At 37.2% G+C, this 10,516-nt stretch overlaps 1 protein-coding gene across 3 annotated transcripts in view; it reads left to right on the top strand.

Annotated features, from left to right (window-relative positions):
• LOC144959181 (phosphonoacetaldehyde hydrolase-like) overlaps window positions 1-9,222 on the top strand; it is a 37,400-nt gene extending 28,178 nt beyond the window's left edge. For all 3 annotated transcript variants that reach the window (XM_078891719.1, XM_078891717.1, XM_078891718.1), the window contains exons 2-4: window positions 3,061-3,323; window positions 4,702-4,906; window positions 6,031-9,222. In XM_078891719.1, coding sequence (XP_078747845.1) covers window positions 3,123-3,323; window positions 4,702-4,906; window positions 6,031-6,467 — 843 coding nt within the window. In that variant the 5' untranslated portion in view covers window positions 3,061-3,122 and the 3' untranslated portion in view covers window positions 6,468-9,222. The remainder of the gene's footprint in view (window positions 1-3,060; window positions 3,324-4,701; window positions 4,907-6,030) is intronic.
• Window positions 9,223-10,516: the final 1,294 nt, after the last annotated feature.

Genomic DNA, 10,516 nt, shown 5'->3' with positions numbered 1-10,516 from the left:
ATTGACCCTGTTTGAACTCACTCAGTCCTAGAGATTTTTGTTTGTTTTCAAAATTTGAAAAATAAAATGTATTAAAAATGAGCACGCGCATAGATATTTTTATTCATCTACCATCAACATGTAAAAACTAAAACCATTAGCTTTGATACTACGCCTATAATTTGTCTCAGAAAAATGTAATAAATAGGCATGGGGTGAAAGCAACCCCTGTAAACAACGGATATGGTCGTTGTTAGGGTTGAGTGAGTTAAGATAATTTTTTCATTTGGTCAAGAAGTAACACACGGAGGCACGGGTACTTTTACTATTTTACTATTACACTTTTACTATTAACTTATATATATATATATATATTGATTTAATTTACTACAATGCTCTATAAACGACGTATACCTATTTACAGGTCTGATGATCCAAATGGTTACGGGCTCATTATTGTTATGAAAATACTCTCAAACCAACTCAAAATATTGTCCATTCAATGTTAAAACAAGCCCCTAATGTTAAATTGTGCTCTATTATTAACTTGAGCGTGAGATTTTTTATATAGCGCAATATCCACTAAACGTGCTCAAAGCGCTTTACAAAGGGTCTCTGACCAACAGCAATACGTAACATGTTACGCCTGTTAGGCGATATTAACATTTTTATTTCCGACAGAGACAACGCTGTTAACGGCCAGGTAATCATTTTACACCTGAGTACGATGAAAGAATATGAGTAAAGCGCCTTTTCCAAGGACTCAACTGTCCGCGAGCGAGGCTCGAACCCAGGAATTTCCGATCCGAAAGTGAGTGTCATACCAACTAGACCACATAGCGCATATTAGACCTGCAAATATGTGCATGCACTTGGTTTATAAAATTATGGATGAATAAAGGGAATTTTAAAAAAAATTATTATTATTATTATTATTATTATTATTATTATTATTATTATTATTATTATTATTATTATTATTATTATTATTATTATTATTATTATTATTTTTTTATTATTGTTATTATTATTTTATTATTAATTATTATTATTATTATTATTATTATTATCATCATTATTATCATCATCATCATCATCATCATCATTCCGTTATGATCAGCTTATTGATCAAATCGCATTTTAAAAATAGCAATCATGATGAACTGTGACTTTAAATAGAATTTTGTGTCACCTTCAACAGCTGTTGTTGATCGACTGCCTCCCAGGTGGTCAAGATAATTATAAATCCTGACCACTGACCAGCCGCCTCTAAATAGGATTCAATAGTCTGATGTCACGTCCGCCCAGCAACCAGCAGCTTGGTTCTAAACAAAGAAAATCGGTATATTTTATTCTTCTTGCTGGCTAGAACTTTTCCCCATGTCATGTGGTCAGATTGTATAAAAGTCAAAACATGATCAGATTTTTTATATTTTTCTCCTCTGGGTATTCTTTTATCCTCGTCGGAGAAGTATTTCATAAGGGCGTCCGCCGTTGTTCCGGTAGTTTAGAACCAGTTACTTTAGTTACTATGCGCCATTACGAGAGAAGTGACGTAACGACTGTTGAATCCTATTATGGTAAAGGTGTTCTGTAAACGTGTGAATGAAACAGGGCCAGACAAAACAGAGACAAAATTAGTCGAGCCGACTGATTTTTTCGGATGTTTTTTTTTTTTTTTTAATTTCTTCTACTTTTCTACCTGCTTGCTCTGGCGCGGGGATTACCGAGAGCCCAGTTGGTAGAGCACTCGCTTCACATGCAACGATACCGAGATCACTCTGATAATATGATAACGCTTTGAGAAGATGGGTCACAATTATTTACATACGACATGTTGTTGTGCTGTTCTTGCTGTGGCGTCTCGTGTCACACGACGAATAATTAACTGGGTGGGGTTCCCGACCTTCCATAGTGGGCAGGGAGGTACATACTTGCTGTGTCTTCTATACCCCTATATCTGTTTTATAATTGTTTTCTGTCGTTGTCTTGGAATAGGATTAGGGTTTTGTCCTGACCCTGACCGGAATCCTTGGCTGGGAGGGAAACAGTGGATTGTATAGTTATAATTTAGGGAGATTATATTTTTTCCCCTTGTAAATCATCTCTCTGTTATGTACTGTTATTTTTTTTTTCATTTTTAACATTTGATGTGCAAACATTTGAGTGTATTCCTCTTAGTAGGATCTTGTGCATGTGTGTGGGTGAAACTTTTAGGTGATCTCAAACTACGAGTACGTACACTGATAGTGTACTCTTGGAATCTACATCTGTTCCTTCTATGAACCATACCCCCTTTTCTTACTTTTTCCTCAAGCCCTTTTAATTGTACATCTAGAATGTTTTTACTAATCCAATTTTCTTCCTTTTTGCTCGCGCTAATATGTCCTAATGAGTTGCAAGCGCCGTAAAACCCTTATAAACAAAAAAAATAAATAAATAAATAAAAATAAAAATAAAACAAAAAACAAAAAACAAAAAACCGAATAATTAAGATCGCGGTGTTCTGAATTTCGGTTGCAGGCCGAACATTCATCCTGCCGAAGAAGAGATTTGTTCCTTGTTTCAGACATCCCGCGGTCCCGACTGACTGCCATGAAAGAGTGTCTAACCGAAGACTACGTATGGTCTTATTGCTGCAACTCTCCATCAGATCATGGATCCGGCTGGCACAATTGCTTTGTTGTATGGAAAGATCTAGTTTATTTTCATATTATCTATTTGGAGAACATCAACAGGAAAAGAACGATCGCAACAATAAAACTTTTAAATATATATATAATCACAACGCTTTCTTTCTTTCTTTCTTTCTTTCTTTCTTTCTTTCTTTCTTCGTCTTTCATCTTATCCCGCATTTTGCAGGGTTGCCATAATGAATGCCACATCTCCATGCATCTCGGTTTAGAGCATCATCTTCCTCCAGGCCCAGTTCTTTCATATCGTCCTTTAACTTATCCAACCATCTAGTCTTTGGGCATCCCTTTTTCCTCTTCCCCGCTTATTGTAAGTCCAATAATCTTCCAATCACTATAAAGCTATGTTATATAGTTCAATAATTCATTTATTTTCATCTTTCTTCAGAACATATACAAGTAAAGAGCCACCACTAGTTTAAAAACAGAACAAAAAACGCTTCCAGCACCATGTTGAACCCCTTCCGTTTCTCCCGCCAATACGTCGGCCCCGTCCGTGCTGTCATCATGGACTGGAGCGGGACCCTCATCGACAAATACGTCATAGCGCCAGCCATCGTATTTCAGAAGGTCTTCGACAAGTACAAGGTCCCTATAACAATGGCGGAAGCCAGGGAACCCATGGGCATGCGCAAAGATGAGCATATTCAGGTAAGGGAGTCTTGTATAAAACATTAATGAATTGAATTTTATGTGACCCTCGCGTCATTCTGGTATAAACTGAACCAGATGAGAAAATTTTAACTATTTTTGTTATTGACTGAAAATGTTTTTTTTTTTGTTTTTTTGTTTTTTTTTGTTTTTTTTTTTTTTTTGTCATTAAACGTTCTCTTTAGTAATTTTTTTTATGGTGGGGGGGGGGGGGGGGGGGGGGGGGAAGGGGTGTGTTTTGTGTAATAAAATAAACATTACTTTTTAACGTCCTGGGCTTTCAGCACGATGATATGACACGGGTATTCTGATAATGTACATACCGATCAATCTGCAAAGTAAGTTATCCATCAACTCTTCGGCACTAGTTCTGCGTTTACATTGGGCTTAAATTGAGCTTTTGTATAGTGCAATATCCACTAAACGTGCTCAAAGCGCTTTACAAGGGGGGGGGGGGGTCCCTGGCCAACAGCAACATTAAACATAGAGGACAGGACATGATGCTTGTTAGGCGATATTACAATTTTTTTTTTCGGACAGAGACAACGCTGTTAACGGCCAGGTACTCATTTTACACCCGAGTACGATGAGAGAATGTGAGTAAAGAGAGCCTTATCCAAGGACTCAACTATGCAAGGAGCGAGGCTCGAACCCAGGATCTTCCAATCCGAAAGCGAGTGTTAGATTTATTTTACATTACATATTTACATGGTTAATTTTATTCATCATAGGTCAATATATATAGATAGAATGCGCTTGGCCAAGGAGTTCACAACATTGCCATCCGGAAGTATAACGGACCAACACAAAAACTCTGTGTAACCATGAACTTTTATAGTCTGGTTAATACAGTTTAGTGAGAACAACTCACAAACGCGGATGGCAAAAATAAAAACAAAGGCCTGAGTGACGTCATCTGCATACTATATATATATATATATATATATATATATATATATATATATATATATATATATATATATATATATATATATATATATTGAATCGTGTTTGATACAAATATGGTACGAAAAGTGCTCGACATGTAGTAATGGAGCGAATTATTATTTAAAATATTTACCACAATGTTTGGGGCAGTCTACATCAATGTTTCAGGCTTAATTTGCCATCTTCAGGACTGAGTTGTTTTGTTGACTGTTGTTGATTCTTGAAGTGGTTCCGGAACCACTTCAAGAATCAACAACAGTCAACAAAACAACTCAGTCCTGAAGATGGCAAATTAAGCCTGAAACATTGATGTAGACTGCCCCAAACATTGTGGTAAATATTTTAAATAATATATATATATATATATATATATATTATATATATTATATATATATTATATATATTTATATCTTTCTCCAACTCCTTGTAGACCATTCTGGACATGCCGGGCGTCAGAGAAAGGTGGAAAGCCGTCCACGGGAAATTCCCCGAACACAAGGATATGCTGTCCATGTACAAAGACTTCATCCCCCTGCAACTAGACATCCTCAAACACTACTCGACGCTTATCCCGGGAGCTGCTGACACGGCTAATGAACTGAAAGCTATGGGCTGCAAGATCGGAGTCACCACTGGTAAAGTGCTTTTGTTTTTTGTTTTTTGTTGTTTTTTTTTTTTTTTTTTTTTTGTTTGTGTTTTTTAATAGAACTTTTTTATATAGATAGTATACGCTTGGATTAGAAGCTCACACCATTGCTATCCGGAAGTATAACGGACCAACACACAAAATTATGTGTAACCATGTACTTTAATAGTCTGGATCATACAGTTTAGTGACAATTACTCATAAACGTGGATGGCAAAAAAAAAAAAAACAATAACAGAGACCTGAGTGACGTCATCTTCGTTCTATCTATATATTTTTTTAATAGAACTTTTTTATATAGATAGTATGTGCTTGGATTAGAAGCTCACAGCGTTACCATCCGGAAGTATAACGGACCAACACACAAAACTCTGTGTAACCATGAACTTTTATAGTCTGAATAATACAGTTTAGTGATGGTAAATAACAATAACAAAGACCCGAGTCACGTCAGCCTCACAATATCTACAGCGCAATATCCACTAAACGTGCTCAAAGCGCTTTACAAAGAATCTTTGACCAACAGCAACACGTAGCATGTAGAACGAGATACCACGCTTGTTAGGCGATATTACATTTTATTTCCCGACAGAGACAACGCTGTTAACGGCCAGGTAATCATTTACACTTGAATAGGGTGAGAGAATGTGAGTAAAGAGCCTTTTCCAGGGACTCAACTATGCGCCGAGTGAGGCTCGAACTCAGGATATTCCGATCCGAAAGCGAGTGTCATACCACTAGACCTCATAGCCGCAGATTTTTCTACTTTGGGACCCGGCGTTTCAAAACAGTATAATGTTGTGGTGGTTCAGATGCTGAAGATTGAATTTACAAATGAAAAATGATATGAGATTTGGATTGAGTTATTGACAGAACTAAACAGCTAAGGAAAGTCAAAATTGAGCTAGGGCGAGGTAACTTGCTCAAGGTCGCACGGCGATCAAACTCGATGCCTTTCGGGTACGAATCAAAGACCGTAGCGCTGAGCCCCGCTGTCCCCAACTGGCACTGTTTCATTCACACTTTTTTTTTTCTTCAGATATTCGTGTTAACACAACAATACATGCCATAACAATGTTGAAGATAGATCCTCTCTCTCCTCACCTTCCTCAGGATTCACTCGTGAGATGGTGGACGTATTCCTGCCGGAGGCCAAGAAACAAGGGCTGGTACCAGACGCCGACGTCACTGGGGACGAGGTGGAAAACGGCGCCCGGCCCAAACCGTTCATGATGTACCGTAACCTTGACCTCATGGACGTGCCCAACATCGCCTCCGTCGTCAAGGTCGACGACTGCACGGTGGGCATCGGCGAGGCGCTGTCCGCGGGTTGTTGGGGAGTGGGCGTGGCCAGACACAGCAACTACATGAACATCAACACCCTGGAGGAAGAAGCGGAGCTTTCTGAGGCCGAAATCCAGTCGAGACTTCAGAAGTCTCGGCAGCTCCTCTCGGAGGCTGGCGCTCATTACGTCATCGACACCATCACAGAGTTGCCCAAGGTCGTTCAAGACGTCAACAAGCGATTGGCTGCCGGGGAGCAGCCGTAATTCGCGTCGTAGATTTTATGTTTCGTGTTAAATACATAATAATAATTTGGCCAAGACGGGTGATGATGATGTTGTTTGTTGTGTTACATTAGAAATGTTATTACTACACCCCAGAGTCCAGGACCGGTGTAGGATGTTTGCTGTATATATAGTTTGGAGAAGAAAAAACATAAACACACGCGCGCACACACACACACACACACACACAATCACACACACACACACCTTCAATCTTTTTAACTTTTGTTTGTTTTGTATTGTATTTTATTTGCCGTTTTTTGCCCTCCTTCATCAATTAATTCTGTTCATGATGTTTAAATAACAATAATATTATGTAGATTGGAACTTGACGCAAATTATTACATAATATGTACATGTATATTATCGTTATAACAGCCGTGGGGTGGTAGATCTCATGGGCACCAATCTCCATAATTTGTTTTTGCATTTATACATAGTGTGTATAACAATAACAATACATTATATGAATATATGAAAATAAAACTGATGTTGACGATGATGATGATGATGATGATGATGATGATGATGATGATGACGATGATGATGATGATGATGATGACGATGAAGATAATGCTAGATGTTGTTTTAGTGCCGAGAAATTTGTGGAGATGTGTATGGTGCTGAATAAGAATGTATATTTTAAAATGCATTTTCCATGGATTTTTTTTTCCTTTTCATTATGGGTGCTTTTGTGACCTGAAAGAAATTGACGATGAGCTCCCAAAGAAACGATTTCACTGGGGTTTAGAAAACGATAATTTTTTTCCTCCTGATTTTTATTTCTTTTTTTTTTGTTTGTTTGTTTTTTTTTAATCATGTGTGTCTTTGTTGTTTTTTGTTTATTTGTTTATGTTTGTATATTGTGGATTAGGTAGATAGATAGATAGATAGATATATAGATAGATAGATAGATAGATAGATAGATAGATAGATAGATAGATAGATAGATAGATAGATAGATAGATAGGTAGATTGGTAGATAGATAGGTAGGTAGATAGATAGATATTTGGATGGATGGATATATGGATGGATAGATAGATATAGATAGATTATTGCGTGTGTGTGTGTGTGTGTGTGTGTTTGTGTGTGTGTGAGAGGATGGAGGGTGACGTGTATGAGCTTGTATAAGAGAGAGAGAGAGAGAGAGAGAGAGAGAGAGAGAGGGAGGGAGGGGGGGGGGGGAATAATAGTATCTGCGTAATCGTATTGTGTGTAGGTAAATCCGAAGGCGTATTATTATGCCAGTCGCCTTTGGATCGAATCGTGATGGGTTCAAATTCTAGTCTACCCTTCCTTGGTTTTATTTACCTCATAACCTTGTTGATTTTAACCAGCCAAGTCTCCTACTCAGGATCGAATGATGCGTATTTAAAAATGTGGCCAAAAAAAAAGAAAAGAAAAAAAAAACAACAACAAAAACTAGTCCTTCAAATATCGATCTACTTAAATGGCCCTCATCTTGGGGAGAGAAAAAAAAACTCTCAAACCTGAGACTTCGTGTTTTTCATAGTATTTCAGTTAACTGGTTAAAAGTTCTATCTTAATAGATATGGTTAAAAGTTGTTTCTCCGCTCACTTTTTAATCGTTCTTTTTTAGGCCAGCACGTTTTTCACTGTCTGCTGTGATTCATAAATAAATAAATAAAATAAATTTCCCTTTATTCACGCCATAGGGGAAATTTGGCTTAAGGGTCTATTCCAAGGGAAGACTGGAATAACCCAGGCGTCAGCCGCAGTGCAGCACTGCAAATTGAGCTGGGCGAGGTGAGGTGACTTGCTCAAGACCGCACAGAGCAGCGTTTGATGATCGAACTCGGTACTTTCCGGGAACGAAGCAAAGACCGTACCGCTGACCACGTCATGTGACCGAGACGGCATGGGCATTAAAAATTGAATTTATAGCTGAAAAGTAGAATTGTACCAAAACGTTTGGGTGTATGAAGAATAAGAAGAATATTTATTCGTAAGGGCGTTAACCCTCTCCTTACCAACTATAGGAAAATCGTCACATTCGTTACGATACAGCCAACTTTTTTCTTATTCAAATTTCTTTTGTACATCATAAAATTTAAAGAAAATGAACAGTGTGTTGTAGAGCATGTTTTGATAAAGAAATTATGTATCGCAAGAATTTTACTGCTTTTGTGTCTGAGTGATAAAAAATCTATTTTTGTGTTAGTTGGGTGTGAAGTTTTGGGGAAAATCCTGAAAATGGCAGGTAAGGAGAGAGTTAAAGGTGAAATGTCAAATCTCTATTCATTTTAACCAGTTAAATGCCGTACTCTCGATATGGAAAAAAAAAACACGTATTTAACAATTTGGCCAGAAAACTCGTCCTCCAAATATTATCGATCAATTTAAATGACCCCCAAACTTGGCAAAAACAAACTCCCAAACCTGGGACTTCGCTAAGTGGGGGGGGGGGGGGGGGGTCATTTAAAACCATCTATAATATAAGGACACAATTTCTGTCCAAATTTTTAAATACGTCTTTGTTTTTCAGAGCACCACAGTTAACCATAAATTTATTTGTCGCTATCAGTCTCCCTCCTCTATAATATGATACCGAATCGAGGCTATGAATCACATAATATTATGAGCTATAATTGTTAAAATAGGATATCATCATTTTAAATCTGTCAAATATTATATTCTTTTATCAAATTTTTTGCATTGATTAAAAAAGAGAGAAAAAAATTAATAAAGTTCTATTGTGTGTTCTGGCTCAGTTTCTGACATTGCTTTATTGTTGGCTTTTTGAATTAAACTGTTGTGTAATCAAAATTTGTATTAAGTATTACGTTTATATAATATGATAAAGTGAAATGAGAGAGGATGAGTTTGTTACATATGACGATTTGACGATTTTCAATTATTACATTGTATATTTTTACAAATGTGACATTCATTTGATATGTTATGTGTGTCGACGTAGGCGCATATTATTATTTGCATAAAGGAGGAAGCGCAAAATTATATGCTGTTATATAGGTTGTCAGAGGAGGAGGAGGAGGAGGAGGAGGAGGAGGGGGAGGAGGAGGGAAGGAAGAAGGAAGGAAGAAGAAGAAGAAGAAGAGAAGAAGAAAAGAAGAAGAAGAAGAAGAAGAAAAGAAGAAGAAAGAGATTTAAAAAGAAGAAGAAGAAGAAGAAGAAGAAGAAGAAGAAGAAGAAGAAGAAGATTAAGAGAAGAAGAATAAAGAATAAAGAAAAAGAAGAAGAAGATTAAAAGAAAAAAGAAAAGATAAAGAAGAATAAAGATAAAAAGAAGAAGAAAAGAGGATGAAGAAGGAAGAAGTGAAAGGAAGAAATAAAGAAAGAAGAGAGAGAAGAAGGAAAGAAAGGAAGGAATACAGAATAATAAAATAGATTTTAAAAAATGTATTACATGTTGCTTCTATATATATATATATATATATATATATATATAGAGAGAGAGAGAGAGGAGAGAGAGAGAGAGAGAGAGAGAGAGAGAGAGGGAGAGAGAGAGAGAGAGAGAGAGAGAGAGAGAGAGAGAGAGAGAGAGTTATAATTTCTTTTTAATTTTTTCTTTGTAACTTTTCAAAATCAAATACGAGATGCGGGTATAGATAGAATGCACTTGGCCAAGGAGTTCACAACATTGCCATCCGGAAGTATAACGGACAAACACACAAACTCTGTGTAACCATGAACTTTTATAGTCTGGTTATTACAGTTTAGTGAGAACAACTCGCAAACGCGGATGGCAAAAACAATAACAAAGGCCTAAGTGACGTCATCTGCATACTATCTATAGGGTGAATGTTTTTATAACAATGTCCCTTTGTTGTGGCCATCACAGTGAACACTATTAAGCGGTCACCACATATGTAAACATTATTTCTTTGGGGGTGGGGCGGGGGGGGGGGGGGGAGGATGGAAGTATCTACGAGTGAACAAAACTCACAAAATCAAACAATTCATTAATATCACATGCCACTATAGATAGTATGCGCTTGGCTCAGAAGCTCATAACATTGCCATCCGGAAGTATAACGGACCAACACAC

Source organism: Berghia stephanieae, chromosome 13 (assembly GCF_034508935.2).
Source record: "Berghia stephanieae isolate SIO BIC M18660-M18661 chromosome 13, UCSD_Bste_1.3, whole genome shotgun sequence".
NCBI lineage: Eukaryota > Metazoa > Mollusca > Gastropoda > Nudibranchia > Aeolidiidae > Berghia > Berghia stephanieae.
The sequence above is the reverse complement of the archived record's forward strand: the minus strand, read 5'-3'. Positions and strand labels throughout refer to the sequence as shown.